The 18,028-nt window shown below is 43.3% G+C and overlaps 1 protein-coding gene across 2 annotated transcripts in view; it reads left to right on the top strand.

The window, feature by feature from the left end:
- Window positions 1-11,829, top strand: part of vps54 (VPS54 subunit of GARP complex) — an 86,494-nt gene extending 74,665 nt beyond the window's left edge. For both annotated transcript variants that reach the window (XM_078230433.1, XM_078230434.1), the window contains exons 22-23: window positions 9,316-9,410; window positions 10,534-11,829. In XM_078230433.1, coding sequence (XP_078086559.1) covers window positions 9,316-9,410; window positions 10,534-10,639 — 201 coding nt within the window. In that variant the 3' untranslated portion in view covers window positions 10,640-11,829. The remainder of the gene's footprint in view (window positions 1-9,315; window positions 9,411-10,533) is intronic.
- Window positions 11,830-18,028: the final 6,199 nt, after the last annotated feature.

Raw genomic sequence — 18,028 nt, forward strand, 5'->3', positions numbered from 1 at the left:
CATCTTTGGACTGTGGGAGGAAACCGGAGCACCCGGAGGAAACCCACGCAGACACAAGGAGAATGTGCAAACTCCACACAGACAGTGACCTGAGCCGGGAATCGAACCCAGGACCCTGGAGCTGTGAAGCAGCAGTGCTAACCACTGTGCTACCGTGCCGCCCTGTCAACATGTCATGATGAAGACGAACATCTTGCCAAGGACATCTCCACACCCCCACTTCTTGCCTTCAAACAACCGCACAACCTCAAACAGATCATTGTCCGCAGCAAATTACCTAGCCTTCAGGAGAACAGTGACCACGACACCACACAACCCTGCCACAGCAACCTCTGCAAGATGTGCCAGATTATCGACATGGATGCCATCATCTCACGTGAGAACACCATCCACCAGGTACACAGTACATACACTTGCAACTCGGCCAACGTTGTCTACCTAATACGCTGCAGGAAAGGATGTCCCAAGGCATGGTACATTGGGAAGACCATGCAGAAGCTACGACAACGGATGAATGAACACCGCTCAACAATCACCAGGCACGAGTGTTCTCTTCCTGTTGGGGAACACTTCAGCAGTCACGGACATTCAGCCTCTGATCTTCGGGTAAGCGTTCTCCAAGGCGGCCTTCACGACACACGACAACGCAGAGTCGCTGAGCAGAAACTGATAGCCAAGTTCCGCACACATGAGGACGGCCTCAACCGGGATCTTGGGTTCATGTCACACTATCTGTAACCCCCACGACTTGCCTGGGCTTGCAAAATCTCACTAACTGTCCTGGCTGGAGACAATACACATCTCTTTAACCTGTGCTTAACCCGCTCTCCACTCACATTGTCTGTACCTTTAAGACTTGATTACCTGCAAAGACTCGCATTCCAGCCATTATTTTGTAAATTGAGTTTGTGTCTTTATATGCCCTGTTTGTGAACAGAACTCCCACTTACCTGACGAAGGAGCAGCGCTCCGAAAGCTAGTGGCTTGTGCTACCAAATAAACCTGTTGGACTTTAACCTGGTGTTGTGAGACTTCTTACTGTGCCCACCCCAGTCCAACGCCGGCATCTCCACATCATAAATTGCCAAATACAGAGCATTGAAAAGTTGTGAAGAATTTAATGAACTGCCTAAAATAGTAGGTGTGCTTAATATGTTGCCAGCAGTGTCTTTGTGGTGAGCTTCTGTGCTGCTGAGATCTGGTTAGTGCTGCTTGTGTGATCTGGCCAGTTTTCTGTGTAAAGCTTGCTGAAAGTAGTGGTGACTGTATCACACAACCTTTACTGAGGCTCCAGGTTCAACACAGCCAGTCTCTATCCAACATGGAAGAAGATCATTTCACAATGGGGAAAGTTAGCTGGAGTGGAGTAAAGTTGCCAAACTTTAAACTTTCAGGGTTGTAAATAAGCATAGAGCCTGAAAAGCAGGATATGTTAATGTGTGCTGGTTGGCGGAACAATCCTGAGGCACAGTTCCAGCAACAGAAACCCTTAACGTGGCTGCAGGATAAGTTTGTAATATTTTCCAAAATGTATTCGAGTTCCAACCACCTGGTAAGTTAAAATCATATTTTCTCTTCCGCAAGGAACTACAAAAGGTTGTGAATGTAGTCCAATCCATCACGCAAACTAGTCTCCCATCCATTGACTCTGTCTACACTTCCCGCTGCCTCGGCAAAGCAGCCAGCATAATTAAGGACCCCACGCACCCCGGACATTCTCTCTTCCACCTTCTTCCTTCGGGGAAAAGATACAAAAGTCTGAGGTCACGTACCAACCGACTCAAGAACAGCTTCTTCCCTGCTGCTGTCAGACTTTTGAATGGACTTACCTTGCATTAAGTTGATCTTTCTCTACACCCTAGCTATGACTGTAACACTACATTCTGCACACTCTCTTTTCCTTCTCTATGAACAGTATGTTTTGTCTGTATAGCGTGCAAGAAACAACATTTTTCACTATGTTCATACATGTGACAATAATAAATCAAATTTAAAAATCAGTTTATAGCCATGATAAATACAGTAAATTTTAAAAGTACAATGTCACTTGGTCATTCATTTACATGCAGATGTCGTTCTGTAATAGTTTATCGCTGCATTGTGATTGAACATTTCCACTTTGTGTTTGAAGCCTGTGTTCTCCTAACTGAAGGTTTGCAAACTGACATTTATTTTATTTCCACGGGTAAGTCACCATCCTACAGCTCAGTTTCCTCCTCTCCAATCACCATAATCATTTTTAAAGGTAGCAGTGAGGCACCTGGGATCCTCCAGGCCTTGGCGTTTTGCACTGATCAACGAGAGGACCCTATTGGTCACAAGAAGCTGATTATCAGCCTTCTGCCAGTCTCAATCTCTCCTCCCCCTCCAAAGAAAACCATTCCAGAGGTTGTTGACAATGGTGAAAATGCTGCAGCTCACTATGGACTCAAACTATGATCACATGCAAGCTCTAAACACCTGCTCGATTCACTAGCAAACCATTCTGTAGATTCGACTTGCTGCACTTTGTGTAAATGAGCCCTGTTGCTTATCTCTGCACTGTGCTGGTGTCACCACAGCCCCAGTGTTGAATTCTGTCACCATTCGGAGCTCTGCTGCCTGCCCTCCTGTAGAGATGTGGGGATGCACGGCACTCACTTCACCTAGTTAGACCGATTATACCGAGTGATGTTGGGGAGGGTTTAAACTAACGGGGCAGGGGGATGGGAACCAATGCAGGAAGTCAGAGGGAAGTAAACTGGGGACAGAAACAATAGGCAGGAAGGGGAAAAGTGGAAGGCAGCGAAACCAAAGGCAAAAATCAAAAAGGGCCACATTACATCATAATTCTAAGAGGGCAATAAATGCCAAAAAAACAAGCCTGAAGGCTCTGTGTCTCAGTGCGAGGAGTGTTTGTAATAAGCTGGATCAATTTGATTTGGTTTGTTATTGTCACATTAATTAGTATACAGTGAAAAGTATTGTTTCTTGCGCGCTATACAGACAAAGCATACCATTCATAGAGAAGGAAACGAGAGGGTGCAGAATGTAGTGTTACTGTCATAGCTAAGGTGTAGAGAAAGATCAACTTAATGCAAGGTAGGTCCATTCAAAGGTCTGACGGAAGCTGTTCTTGAGTCGGTTGGTACGTCACCTCAGACTTTTGTATCTTTTTCCCGATGGAAGAAGGTGGAAGAGAGAATGTCCGGGGTGCGTGGGGTCCTTAATTATGCTGGCTGCTTTGCCGAGGCAGCGGGAAGTGTAGACAGAGTCAATGGATGGGAGGCTGGTTTGCGTGATGGATTGGGCTACATTCACGACTCTTTGTAGCTCCTTGCAGTCTTGGGCAGAGCAGGAGCCCATACCAAGCTGTGATACAACCAGAAAGAATGCTTTCTATGGTGCATCTGTAAAAGGTCGTGAGAGTCATAGCTGACATGCCAAATTTCCTTAGTCTTCTGAGAAAGTAGAGGCATTGGTGGGGCTTTCTTAATAATAGTGTCGGCATGGGGGGACCAGGACAGGTTGTTGGTGATCTAGACACCTAAAAACTTGAAGCTCTCGACCCTTTCTACTTCGTCCTCATTGATGTAAACGGGCATGTTCTCCTTTACGCTTCCTGAAGTCGATGATAATCTCCTTTGTTTTGTTGACACTGAGGGAGAGATTATTGTTGCTGCACCAGTTCACCAGATTCTCGATCTCATTCCTGTACTCTGTCTCGTATTGTTTGAGATCCGACCCACTATGGTGTCATCAGCAAACTTGAAAATCAAGTTGGAGGGGAATTTGGCCACACAGTCATAGGTGCATAAGGAGTATAGTAGGGGGCTGAGAACACAGCCTTGTGGGGCACCGGTGTTGAGGATGATCGGGGAGAACGTGTTGTTGCCTATCCTTACTGATTGTGGTCTGTGATTTAGGAAGTTCAGGATCCAGTCACTGAGGGAGGAGCCAAGGCCCAGGCCATGGAGTTTGGTGGTGAGTTTTGTAGGAATATTGGTGTTGAAAGCTGAGCTGTAGTCAGTAAATAGGAGTCTGACATAGGTGTCCTTGTTATCTGGGTGTTCCAGGGTTGAGTGCAGGGCCAGGGAGATGGCATCTGCTGTGGACCTGTTGCGGCAGTAGACAAACTGTAGTGGATCCAGGTAGTCCAGGAGGCTGGAATTGATTCGTGCCATGACTAACCTTTCTAAGCACTTCATAATGATGGCTGTCAGAGCCACCGGCCAATAGTCATTAAGGCACGCTGCCTGGCTTTTCTTTGGTACCAGGATGACGGTCGTCTTCTTGAAGCAGATAGGGACCTCAGAATTAACTGTGCAGTCATTAACGGATATGATGTAATTGGGACCACAGGGACCTGGTTCCAGGGTGACCAGGGATGGGAACTCAACATCCAAGGATATTCAATATTCAGGAAAGGTGGACGGAAAATAAAAGGGGGTGAGGTAGCATTGCTGGTTAAAGAGGAGATTAATGCAATAGTAAGGAAGGACATTAGCCTGGACAATGTGGAATCTGTATGGGTGGAGCTGCGGAACACCAAAGGACAAAAACGCTAGTGGGAGTTGTGTACAGACCGTCAAAGAGTAGTGAAGTTGGGGATGGCAGCAAGCAGGGAATTAGAGGTGTGTGCAGTAAGGGTACAGCAGTTATTATGGGTGACTTCAATCTGCATATTGATTGGGCTCACCAAACTGGTAGCAATGCGATGGAGGAGGATTTCCTAGAACGTATAAAGGATGGTTTTCTCAACCAATATGTCGAGGAACCAACTAGAGAGCAGGCCATCCTGAGAGAGGATTAATTAGCAACCTTGTGGTGCGAGATCCTTTGGGGGAAAACGACCATAGTATGGTAGAATTCTTCATTAAAAATGGAGAGTGGCACAGTTAAGTCTGAGACTAGGGTCCTGAACTTGAGGAAAGCTAACGTTGATGGTATGAGACGTGCGTTGGCTAGGATAAGCTGGTAAAGGATACTTAAGGAGTTGACAGTGGATAGGCAATGGCAGACATGGATGAACTTCAACAACTGCACATCCCTGTCTGGCGTAAGTGTAAAACAGGGAAGGTGGCTCATCCGTGGCTAACAGGGGAAATCAGGAATAGTGTTAAAGCCAAAGAGGAGGCAGATAAACTGGCCTGAAAAAGCAGCAAACCTGAGGACTGGGAGAAATTTACAATCCAGCAGAGGAGGACAGAGGGTTTAATTTGGAAGGGGAAAATAGAATATGAGAGTAGACTTGCAGAAAACACAACTGACTGCAAAAGCTTCTGTTGATATGTGAAGAGAAAAAGACTGGTAAAGACAAATGTAGAATCAACTGAATTCATAATGGGTAACAAAGAGATGGGAGACCAGCTGAAGAAATATTCTGGATCAGTCTTCACTAAGGAGGATACAAATAACCTTCCAGAAATACTAGGGGACAGAGGGTCGAGCATGAAGGAGGAACTAAAAGAAATCCTTATTAGTCAGGAAATTATATTGGGGAAATTGCTGGGATTAAAACCCGATTAAATCCCCAGGGCCTGATGCTCTGCATCCCAGGAAGTGATCCTAGAAATAGTGGATGCATTGGTGATCCTTTTCCAGCATTCTGTAGACTCTGGAAGAGTTCCAGTGGATTGGAGGGTAGCTAATGTAACCCCGCCTTTTAAAAAAGGAGGGAGAGAGAAAACCGGGAATTATAGGCCGGTTAGCCTGACATCGGTGGCGGGGAAAATGCTGGAGTCAATTATTAAGGATGCGATAACTGAGCATTTGGAAAGCGGTGACAGGATCGGTACAAGTCAGTCCAATTCCAAGTAATTGGAATTTACAATAATGAGAGGGGATCTCATGGAAACATACAAAATCCTGATGGGACTGGATGTGGGAAGAATGTTCCCGATGTTGGGGAAATGCAGAACTAGGGGTCACAGTCTAAGAATAAGGGGAAGCCATTCAGGACTGAGATGAGGAAGAACTTCTTCACTCAGAGAGATGTGAACCTGTGGAATTCTCTACCACAGAAAGCAGTTGGGGCCAGTTTGTTAGATATGTTGAAGAGGGAGCTGGACGTGGTCCTTGTGGCTAAAGGGATCAAGGGGTCTGGAGAGAAAGCGGGAGTGGGATACTGACAGTGCATGATCAGCCGTGATCATGTTGAATGGTGGGGCAGGCTCGAAGGGCCGAATGGCCTCCTCCTGCTCCTATTTTTTTATGTTCTATGTTTTACCGGTCGTGTCATCAGTCAGGAGACAGGCAAGAAGGAAGAGGATTAGGTACCAAGGAACATTCTTAATCAGTCACATTCACAGATCTCAGCAGATTTCCATAAATCCTTGTAGTTAATACAGAAACTGCCTGAATCCTTTCCCCAAATGGATATGTCCTAACAGCAGCATGGCAACTTGTTAATTATTTGCAGATGTCTGTGTACTGGTGGGAACAGTGGCTGAGCCGGTTTTATTAGTACAGCTCCATTAAGTTGCCCACAGTATTCCACAGCCCCAGGGAAGAGTTAAATGTTAAATACAATAAAAATAAAATTAAATATTTCTGTAACACAGTAAATGCTGTCATTGTCACTTGTGTTTCCAAGTTTGTATTTTCTTTCTCCGAATCAGCCTTTCAAATCCACTTTATGTAAAATTAGGTCTCAGCGTATTGGCCATTCACATACCGTGGTGAATGTGTGAGGATGTAACTTTCACTATTCCTGTGGAGAGTTTGTAGCAGTGCAAGTTCTGACCTCTAGTTATTCATCTACAAAAGGTTGTGAATGTAGCCCAATCCATCACGCAAACCAGTCTCCCATCCATTGACTCTGTCTACACTTTCCTCTGCCTCGGCAAAGCAGCCAACATGATTAAGGACCCCACGCACCCCGGACATTCTCTTTTCCACCTTCTGTTGGGTAAAAGATACAAAAGTCTGCGGTCACGTACCAACGACTCAAGAACAGCTTCTTCCCTGCTGCCGTCAGACTTTTGAATAGACCTACCTTGCATTAAGTCGATCTTTCTCTACACCCTAGCTGTGACTATAACACTACATTCTGCACTCTCCTTTCCTTCTCTATGAACGGTATGCTTTGTCTGTACAGTGCGCAAGAAACAATACTTTTCACTGTATACTGATACATGTGAGAATAATAAATCAAATCATGTCTTTCTATTCAATGTCTCATTCAGGATAGCGTCTTCCTGTGATATAAGATGCTTATGGCGATTTGGTATGATTGTACGTTTCAATGCACAATTCATATCTGGTATACATCATCATCACCTACAAATAAGCAGGTGATTTCATGTATGGAAAGCTGCAGTGTGGCTTCATTCTTTCTTTCAGACATTGACTTTATATTAGGATACCATCCTGTGGGTGACACCCATATCCTCCAGTACCTGGCTCAGATGGTTAGTAACCTTTGACCAGAAACTGTACAGTAAGGAAACTTTGTAATTTCTTTAAAAGCTATGTGGAATTTGTAATTTTTTAAAGAATATTTGAAAGGGATTTTTAGGAGTTTACATTGATTGAAAGCAGATAAATTGCAGTTTTCTTGGATGTTGAAAAATGCTGGTCTACGTTACCAGGCGACACTTAACCTGGAAACAGTACCAACAGGTGGAAAGTTGGGAAAGAACCTGTGTGGCTGGCAGACACGAAGGAGGGGCTACAAGTCGAGGAGCTGGAGGGTGTGGGCGGTCAGCTTGCAGATGCAAACACAAAGAAAAAGCAAACCAAACACAATTCTTACATGGTGAAGCAACAAATCCAGGAAAAAGAGGTCATTTTTCTCCTTGGCAGAAAATGAAGCAGCAGTTCTTGGAGGTACTTTGTGAGCTGGGTAAGAGAGCCTAAAACCTGGAAAGTTGGGTGACTCAGCTGCAGGCAAGCTAGGAATTTTCCCAGAATGACCAAATGTGAACTGTGGCATTGTTGGTTGAATCGTAGAATCCCTACAGTGCAAAAGGAGGCCACTCGGCCCATTGAGTCTGCACTGACATTTACCCAGGCTTACCCTGTAACCCCACGAGTTTACCCTGCTAACCTACACATCTTGGGGTACTAAGGGGCAATTTAGCATGGCCAATCCACCTAACCGGCACATCTTTGGCATGTGGGAGGAAACTGGAGCACCCGGAGGAAACCCATGCAGACTCGGGAAGAACGTGCAGATTCCGCACAGCCATCACCCAAGCCGGGAATCGAACCTGGGTCCCTGGCGCAGAGGCGGCAGTGATTGAAAAGGAACTCTGGAAACCATCAGGATTGCTGTGACCAGAGGATGAAAGGGTTTGTGGAAATATGCTTTGTTGATACCGTGAAACTTGAATGGCTAGGATTCCTGACATACCCTGCAAGAATGACGATGCGCGCGTGTGGAAGGGTGTAGCTATGTAGTGTCACAATGTGTGGGAAGTGATGCAGGTGCTTGTGGTTGTATAAGATATTTCTTTGTTATCTTGATTATTTAAAGTGAAATTTACCTTAATATTTGACACATCACTGACTTGTTGGTTCATGTGTAATTTGAATTGATTCTGGTTCATGTTAAAGCTGCAAGAAGTGGAATCCTTTCGGCAGTTTCTTCATTTGGAGTCATTCAGTGAATCTGGTTATGTTGGTTAATTGTTGTGACTTGTTAGTGAGTGTCAGCAAACTGTCGGACTGAGATTTCAACTCAATCCATTGCTCACCCACCCATATCCACACACTCCATTCCAGCCGGTGTCACTAATACTGAGAAAGAGTAAAAACTAGGAAATTCTAGGCTAACATTGTTAAAATGATGGATCAGGTCCACATTGTTTTATTGGGAAGAGATGTTGGAGAATAATAGATTAGGAATCTCAGACATGATCCAACTAGTGACCAAGTCAATGTTATTAGTAGTTGAAATAATTTGCGGTTATAGTAATCACCAAATGAATGCAGAATCATTGCCCCTTGCTGGGGTAAGTGTCTGGTTTTCGTGCTGTTAGTATGAATTGCACATCCTTCCTTTGAAAGGCCTTTCAATGACATTCATCGACATGTTGAGCTGAAGACTATGTTACAGGTGTTATCAACGTCACTGTACTTTACTAAACTGCTTTAAGAAAGTTTAACAACAAATCTCAGTTGTGGAGGGGATGGGAGTGGAGTGGGGGGAAATGGGGAAGAGGGAAAAGGGGTGGAGAGGGAAATGGGGAGGGGGGTAACAGTTCACCACAAATATTACTGAGGATTTTCAAACATGTCCCGTGATGTGACTCTGTCTTGTGTCTGAGACTTCACTTTGTAATCTTGACAAAAACCAGCGCTATAACACACGCCTTTCTCTCTCTCCCCCAGATGCTGTTCTTGAGAATCAATTCAAGTTTTAAAATTCACCTGAAGAGGCAGCTGATACGTTTGAATGTTGTAAATGATGGGGGACCTTTGCATGGGTTTGTACAGATAGGTTGGCTCATGATGTGTTTCAATCCCGTGGTGTTATAGTTTCTGGATTGAGTGTAATCAGTGTTTATTTTTACTCACTCTGAAATGTGTCTTTCTTCTCTCTAGCTTCTGCTCAAGCCCATTCGGATTTTGAATTTATTCTACCTGGGGGTGTTACTGTCACTGGTTAATCCAGCGTTTACTGTCCATCTCTAAAGGTAGAGATGGACTGCCACCTTAAACCACAAAAACTGCCACCTTAAACCACAAAAACTGCCACCTTAAGCCACAAATTGCCAAATGCAAAATCTGCCACAAACCAGCACAAAATATAACTAAAATACATTTTTGCCTTTGAAATGTTCTGATAAATTTTGAGTGATCATTTATTGGAGTGAACAGGTCAGTAAACACAACGACAAATGGGTTTACCACAAATCAGAAAACATTTTAATCCGTGTGGAACCCATCCTAGAGTCACCAGATGTTTTAAAACAGTTCAGAACAATTAGCTTTTTTAACTGGGATGCCATCATCAGTTTTTAAATAAGTCAAAGAAGAATTCAAAAAGTTTTTATAATGTGCCCATTAGAATCCTTGGGCCCAAAATTCCTACCTTCATTTCTAATGGGTGGCACAGTGGTTAGCACTGCTGCCTCACAGTGCCAGGGATCTGGGTTCAATTCCAGCCTCGGGTGTGTGGAGTTTGCACATTCTCCCCGTGTCTGCGTGGGTTTCCTCCCACACTCTAAGTGTGTGTGGGTTAGGTTGACTGGCCATGCTAAACTGCTCCTTAATGCTAGGGGGATTAGGAGGGTAAATATGTGGGGTTACAGGGATAGGACAGGGTCTGGGTGAGATTGTTATCGGTGCAGGCTCGATGGGCCAAATGGTCTCCTTCCGCACTGCAGGTTCTATGAACTCCTCAACATTGTAACTTCTTTGGGGGAATGTGTCAGTAATTGGCATTGAAGTCTATTCTTTTGCTGTAAGCCTTTGTGCATAGACACTGGCCACAGAGAAGGTATTACAGGCAGACTGGGTAGTCATTCTAAGGCTTCTTGAATGATGTATTAGCTGTAAGGGTGATGTATATATTTAAGATAATCAAACGTTCCATTTCACCTGCAGGCTTGTTGCATCAGATCTCGCTTTTTACACTGGAAACATACGGGCATTAAAAGGCCTTGAAAATTTGGACGTTAATATGACAGAAATCTGGGAACCAAAGAGGTGACATCATGAAGAATGCTGCTTGACATGCCAAGGTGTTTAATGATGATGCTAGACCTTTGCTATCCTTAATGCCAGTCCTTCATTAACATCTGGAAAGACCAAATCAGCGAGTGATTTACAGCAAATGTCCGTTCGCGGGCACTGATCAGCTGATTGGCCAGCCTCTTTAAAAGCTTTCAAACGAGGCTCGGGTTTCTGTGGACCAAAACCAGGACCTCACGCCGTGACCTCTGGCTTTACTGGAAGACAGACTGTGTAGCACTAAAGGATGCTTTGCATCTGATTATTTGTATGTTAAACCTCATGTGCAATCATAACATGTTGAGAAAAAATAGAAGCATAGCTAATGATGGTACAGTTTATAAAATACCTTTTAAACAATTGTAAATTCTTGCAACATTAACAATTCATAAAAATGGATTGGTTGTTTCTTATCCATGTGGGGGGGGGTTGCTAATAATCTAGGAGCTTTATTTTTTTACAGACCTTTCTATGGATTTTAAAAATCTTTTGGAGTGGTGGTTGCATATCCGATGTACATTTTCCTATTCCCACAGCTTGCTGTTAACCCAGGCTTTAAAATCAAAGTGTTTCAGGTTTATTTTAAATCCTCAATGCACCTTTGGGTTAAAAAAAACAAAAGTCAACAATGGTATATTTGTAATAAAATCATTTTTCCCTAGTTGGGGCACATTAAGAACTCTTATTTTGCCGTATGGCTGTTTCTCTTCTGAAGCACATGCTGAAGGGAAGCACTTTGTTTCAGATGCCTCACTGGGTTTTTATGCAATGCTTTGGTTAAGATATGGCTTTTTAAAAATCAATTTCAAACCTTTTGACAAAATTGTGTTAGATTGAGGTTCCTTTCCATCATTTGTGTGGGAGTTTTGCACCATCAGTAATCAGAATTAGCAGTGAATGTCTACAATACAGTCAAGTGCCTAAGTTCATTTCTCTTACAGTACAAAAAGCTACAGGTTGTGCTGTCAGGAGTGAAGTCCTTATTTACTGAGTGCCTAATGATACATTGGTGGCACTGAAGATTGACCATATCTCCCATTTGTGCTGCTATTCCAATTAATTTAAGTCCAAGCTTGCTGAGGAGTTTACTGATACCTGATAATAAATAGTATCCCTCCAATCCTGATGTTTTTAAATTGAAATCTCAAAATAAAAGTTACATGGAAGTGATTTAAGTTTTGATTTTCTTTTTTGCAGTTTTGTAATGAGATTTCTTTTTGCTCCCTCGCTGTGATTGTACAAGTTATTTGTATCTATAGATCTCTGAACAATTGGGCAATTATTGTTTAAGCAATATTTATATAACAAAAGTTTATTTCTCCTGCTGACAGATCTTTGGTTTGTTACCATTCTGGAAATGTTCACTAGTGTTCTCAACAGTTCTAGTTTGATAAGCCGGCTGATAATTTAGACATCCAGGATAGTAATTTAGTCGAATTTAAACAAATGCCATGGATTATAGAATGCTTCACACAGCAAAGAGTCAATCAACCAATCGAGACTGCACCATATTTTTCCCACAATGTAATCTCACTCTCCTTTACCCGTAATATTCTTTTTCAGGTGATAATCAGAATCTCTTTAATTACTTGTGAACTTTTCTCATTCAGAGAATATTCCATATGGTTCTATTGTAGTAAATCTACAATGTGCCAATGTTTCTATGTCATTATTATGCCAGAGGTCCACAGACGTTGGAAAGGGTTTGGTGCAAAAGTCGTGCTCCAAGGTTATCAAGGGACACAGCGGACAGGGCTAAGAACAAGGTATAAATGTTTCCTGACATAGGCAGAGGAGGTGAATTATGGCACAGCAATCAGACGTTTGACTATAAAGAGAAATTGGACTAATCAGTGTTATGTGTGCATCCTAACTGACTGATGGCAAACACTACCTGCTCCAGAAAGGGTTAAATATTTACTGTTGTCATAATTCATCTGGAGCAATGCAAGGCTGCATCAGATGAAGTGAAAGACATTTCAATGGCATCTCTTGATTACTGTATGAATGTTGAGTTGTTGGAATCAGTGACTTAGAGAGAGACAGTGAACCATTTTAGAGTACCTGGTTCACCCCACTTTCCTGCACCCTCCCTCTCACCCAGTTTTTGAAACAAATAGGTTTGGACTCGGGTAATGTTATAAAAACCTGTTCTTTATTGATGGAGGTGAGTTATTAAAGGGACATAAATCCCTGGAGGAGGTTCAGAAAAGAAAGCTTGAAAACCTTTGCTATGAATGGAGGTCGGTCACCAGTGGAGTGCCCCAGGGATCTGTTCTGGGACCCTTGCTGTTTGACATTTTCATAAATAACCTGGATGAGGAAGTGGAGGGATGGGTTGGTAAGTTTGCCGACGACACGAAGGTTGGTGGTGTTGTGGATAGGTTGGAGGGATGTCAGAAGCTGCAGCGTGACATAGATAGGATGCGAGACTGGGCGGAGAAGTGGCAGATGGACTTCAACCCGGATAAATGTGTAGTGGTCCATTTTGGCAGGTCAAATGGAATGAAGGAGTATAATATCAAGGGTAAGACTTAGCAGTGTAGAGGATCAGAAGGACCTTGGGGTCCGGGTCCATAGGACTCTCAAATCGGCCTCGCAGGTCGAGGAGGTGATTAAGGCGGCGTATGGTGTGCTGGCCTTCATCAATCGAGGGATTCAGTTTAGGAGTCGGGGGATAATGATGCAGCTTTATAAGACCCTCGTCGGACCCCACTTGGAGTACTGTGCTCAGTTCTGGTCGCCTCATTACAGGACGGATGTGGAAATGATTGAAAGGGTGCAGAGAAGATTTACAAGGATGTTGCCTGGATTAGTTGGCATGCCTTATGAGGATAGGTTGAGGGAGCTCGGTCTTTTCTCCCTGGAGAGACGAAGGATGAGAGATGACCTGATAGAGGTGTACAAGATGTTGAGGGGTATAGATCGGGTGGATTCTTGGAGGCTTTTTCCCAGGGCTGAAATGGCTGCTACGAGAGGACACAGGTTTAAGATGCTGGGGAGTAGGTACAGAGGACATGTCAGGGGTAAGTTTTTCACTCAGAGGGTGGTGGGTGAGTGGAATCGGCTGCCGTCAGTGGTGGTGGAGGCCAACTCGATAGGGTCTTTTAAGAGACTTCTGGATGAGTACATGGAACTTAATAGGATTGAGGGTTATAGGTAAGCCTATATATAAGCCTAGGTAGGTAGGGACATGACCGGCGCAACTTGTGGGCCAAAGGGCCTGTTTGTGCTGTATTTTTTCTATGTTCTATGATGGAATGTGTGGAACTGTTTGTGATAATTTTTGCAAGATGTGAAGTCACTTGAGCGTTCCGATGAAAGGCCATTGATGTTAACTCAGTTTTTCTCTCCACAGATACTGCCAAAGCCCACTGCGTATTTGCCGCATTTTATTTTATTATTTCTGGTTTCCTTTTTCTACTACATTACCCAATGTATCTCTAGATAACAATGTTGAACACTCTCTTTGAAATCCTTTCTCTCCATGCTGCAACATTACAACTAACTGTAGCACTGACTTATCAAAATATGCCCTGCTTCACTTAAAGATGCAGCAATAAAGACCATTGTCAACTTTTACTCCTGGTGTCAGACTGATTCTGCACCTTCGAGCCAAAAACTTACAAATCTCTTTCTCCCACACTACCCACAAAACAATCCATTATAGAACTACTAATCTCACACTTGTTTGCTATAAGTCTAAACTGTGCAACCCCCTAAAGCTTAAAGTGTGAACATTGAAAGTGATTTTTGGTTGTAATCTTTGGCTGGTTCTGCACATTCCCAATCTAAATCTTCCATGTACCGTGCTTTGTGTCATTCTAAAAACACATCAGAAATGGCTGGTGAGATTGTAATCATTAATAATATCCAGTTTCATAAATGTTATGGTCTGCAAAGAATTCTAGTTCTATATGTGACATTGAAGTTAGTTTTCCGAAGGATTAGTCTCTGCCATGTAACATTTTTTTACTTGCAGCATAGCACATGATCTGTGCTTCCATCAGCTGTAGATTCAGATTTGGAATATAGGAACAAGGTCATTAGCGTCTTGGACCTCTTGTCATTCAGTAAGATCTCTAACTCCAAGTACACAGATTTGTCTCTCACCCTTTAATACGCTCACCTTGCGTCTGGGCTAAATCCTTAGGATTTCAGAGTTTGTGCTGACATTTGCTTCGCAAACATTGTTCAGTTGTTTTGATCCTTTGCGGCCTCCTCCTCATTGGGATGTGCGTTCCTCGTTTTCCCTTTTCCAGCCTGCAATGCTCCCTAAACAAAGTGGTTCTCCAGAGGATGAATCAAAATGCAAATCAATGGACCACGACACAGGCTATAGGCAAGAACAAACCAGAACAATCATCCTCACCACTTGTGTGACATCCCAACCAGACTGGCTCTCATACTTGCTACGAGTAATCATCAGCAACAAGTGTAGTTCTATAAGCAAGATCTATATAATTGTTATAACGTGCAATTGCAAGATCAGGTTTGTGGGGCTGAAAACAGGCAGTTTCATAAGAACATAAAGACATAAGAATCCCCCCACCCCTTGGAAGGATTCAGCACCTTGATGTAAAGCAGAACTGTTTTCCCCATTAATTGATGTTTTTTGAGGTGGCCAGTGAAAGCGGGAGGGGAAAAGCTGGTAGGTAGTCCATGGAGGATCTTTGCTATGTCTAAGTGGTCCACAGGTAAACATTTTTGAGAACCTCTTGCCCTACTTTTCCTTTTCAGTCTAACCAGGAACAAACTGGTTTCTGAACTCTTGCTTTTTCTAAATGGGGCTGCGGTGATTAATTTACAATGTCTGGGTGACATTTTGATAGAACATAGAACATAGAACATTACAGCGCAGAACAGGCCCTTCGGCCCACGATGTTGCACCGACCAGTTAAAAAAAAACTGTGACCCTCCAACCTAAACCAATTTCTTTTCGTCCATGAACCTATCTACGGATCTCTTAAACGCCCCCAAACTAGGCGCATTTACTACTGATGCTGGCAGGGCATTCCAATCCCTCACCACCCTCTGGGTAAAGAACCTACCCCTGACATCGGTTCTATAACTACCCCCCCTCAATTTAAAGCCATGCCCCCTCGTGCTGGATTTCTCCATCAGAGGAAAAAGGCTATCACTATCCACCCTATCTAAACCTCTAATCATCTTATATGTTTCAATAAGATCCCCTCTTAGCCGCCACCTTTCCAGCGAAAACAATCCCAAATCCCTCAGCCTCTCCTCATAGGATCTCCCCTCCATACCAGGCAACATCCTGGTAAACCTCCTCTGCACCCTCTCCAAAGCCTCCACATCCTTCCTGTAATGTGGGGACCAGAACTGCACACAGTACTCCAAGTGCGGCCGCACCAGAGTTGTGTACAGTTGCAACATAACGCTACGACTCCTAAATTCAATCCCCCTACCAATAAACGCCAAGACACCATATGCCTTCTTAACAACCTTATCTACTTGATTCCCAACTTTCAGGGATCTATGCACACATACACCTAGATCCCTCTGCTCCTCCACACTATTCAAAGTCCTCCCGTTAGCCCTATACTCAACACATCTGTTATTCCTACCAAAGTGAATTACCTCACACTTCTCCGCATTAAACTCCATCCGCCACCTCTCGGCCCAACTTTGCAACCTGTCTAAGTCTTCCTGCAGACTACGACACCCTTCCTCACTGTCTACCACACCACCGACTTTGGTGTCATCAGCAAATTTGCTAATCCACCCAACTATACCCTCATCCAGATCATTAATAAATATTACAAACAGCAGTGGCCCCAAAACAGATCCCTGAGGTACACCACTTGTAACCGCACTCCATGATGAATATTTACTATCAACCACCACCCTCTGTTTCCTATCCGCTAGCCAATTCCTGATCCAATTTCCTAGATCACCCCCAATCCCATACATCTGCATTTTCTGCAGAAGCCTACCATGGTGAACCTTATCAAACGCCTTACTAAAATCCATAGTAAGAGTTTTAACAACAGGTTAAAGTCCAACAGGTTTATTTGATAGCAAATACCATTAGCTTTCAGAGCGCTGCTCCTTCGTCAGATGGAGTGGAGTCCAACACCGGCATCTCCACATCATGACATTTTGATTCCAGTTTTCTATCACTTTTGTTTTTTTGTTTACTGGTATTTTCCATTGACAACAGAAACTCCCTCATCGAAGCTAACTATGTAGAAATATGTACAAATGAAAGAACTTAATTTCTGCTGTTTTTTTCAATTTATATTGCAATTCTGCTCTCTTATAGAGGATAGGTGCCCTTCTTTCAACCTCATTGCATCAGTTGTTTTCCCAGAATTTCAATTCTGCTTCCCCTCCCTGCCTTGGAAAAGCACTTGAGAGACCTGACTAGCACCTAGAGCAATTATTAGAATACAGTCATTAGCTTGGCTGCACTGTAGTTTAAATATTTGCAGTCCAGAAGTCATATAAGAGGAGGCAGTTCAGCCCCTCGAGTCCATTCTCACATTTGTTTAGCTTATAGTTGATTTTTAATAGTCTTTACAACACAGCAAGAGGCCCTTCGGCCCAACGTGTTTGTGCCAGCCATCAAACACCTACCTTAATCTCAGTTTTGACATTTTCACTCCCCATGTGTGAACAATGACACCTCAGTTTTAAGGTTATGTCCCTCCCTTCCCATGATTCTGTGAATCATAGGATGTCAGGTGACCAGCAAATAATTGTTAGATTACACATCTGGACAATTTCATACTTCTGTAAAAAATGGGTTTTTCGATCATACAAAGGATTTTATGGCTGTCATTTTGCAGCTGGTGTTACTTCAAACTTTTATTACGATTTCACTCACTGCACACAACCTGTTTACCTGACAGCAGCACTTCCTGCTTCAGGTAGAGCTGTACCTTAGAACCTTACTCCCTCCCCTCACAATAGTTTGCTGAATGGAAAAGACAGCAAAAACCAGAATTACAAAAGTGGAAAATAAAGCAGAGAAAGACAGCTGTGAATAGGATAATATAAAGTAAAAGCTTGAGGGGGGAGAGTAAAGACAAGAATGTGAAGCAAATGCTTGCCAGCTTGCAGGTTCCTTGTAATGTTTGCCAATAAGGCCATTGATCAAGTTTCAATTTTTCCAATCATCAGAGACACTCCAAAAATGGTGCATTTTGCCTGATTATGCTGTTAATTTTCTGTTCTGGATCACATTTGTTTTGCCATTTGGATTCAAAATTAGCTGGCTAACCTTCAGGTTTGTCTACTGTTTCATAAGCTGTTCCTATAATGCTTTTTCCAAAGTGAAAAGTTTCTGGCAAAAAGCCAGCATCCAACAACTTTAACTTTAAATCATTTATACTGATGTGTAGCT

The sequence above is a fragment of the Mustelus asterias genome, chromosome 15 (genome assembly GCF_964213995.1).
Source record: "Mustelus asterias chromosome 15, sMusAst1.hap1.1, whole genome shotgun sequence".
NCBI classification, from domain to species: domain Eukaryota; kingdom Metazoa; phylum Chordata; class Chondrichthyes; order Carcharhiniformes; family Triakidae; genus Mustelus; species Mustelus asterias.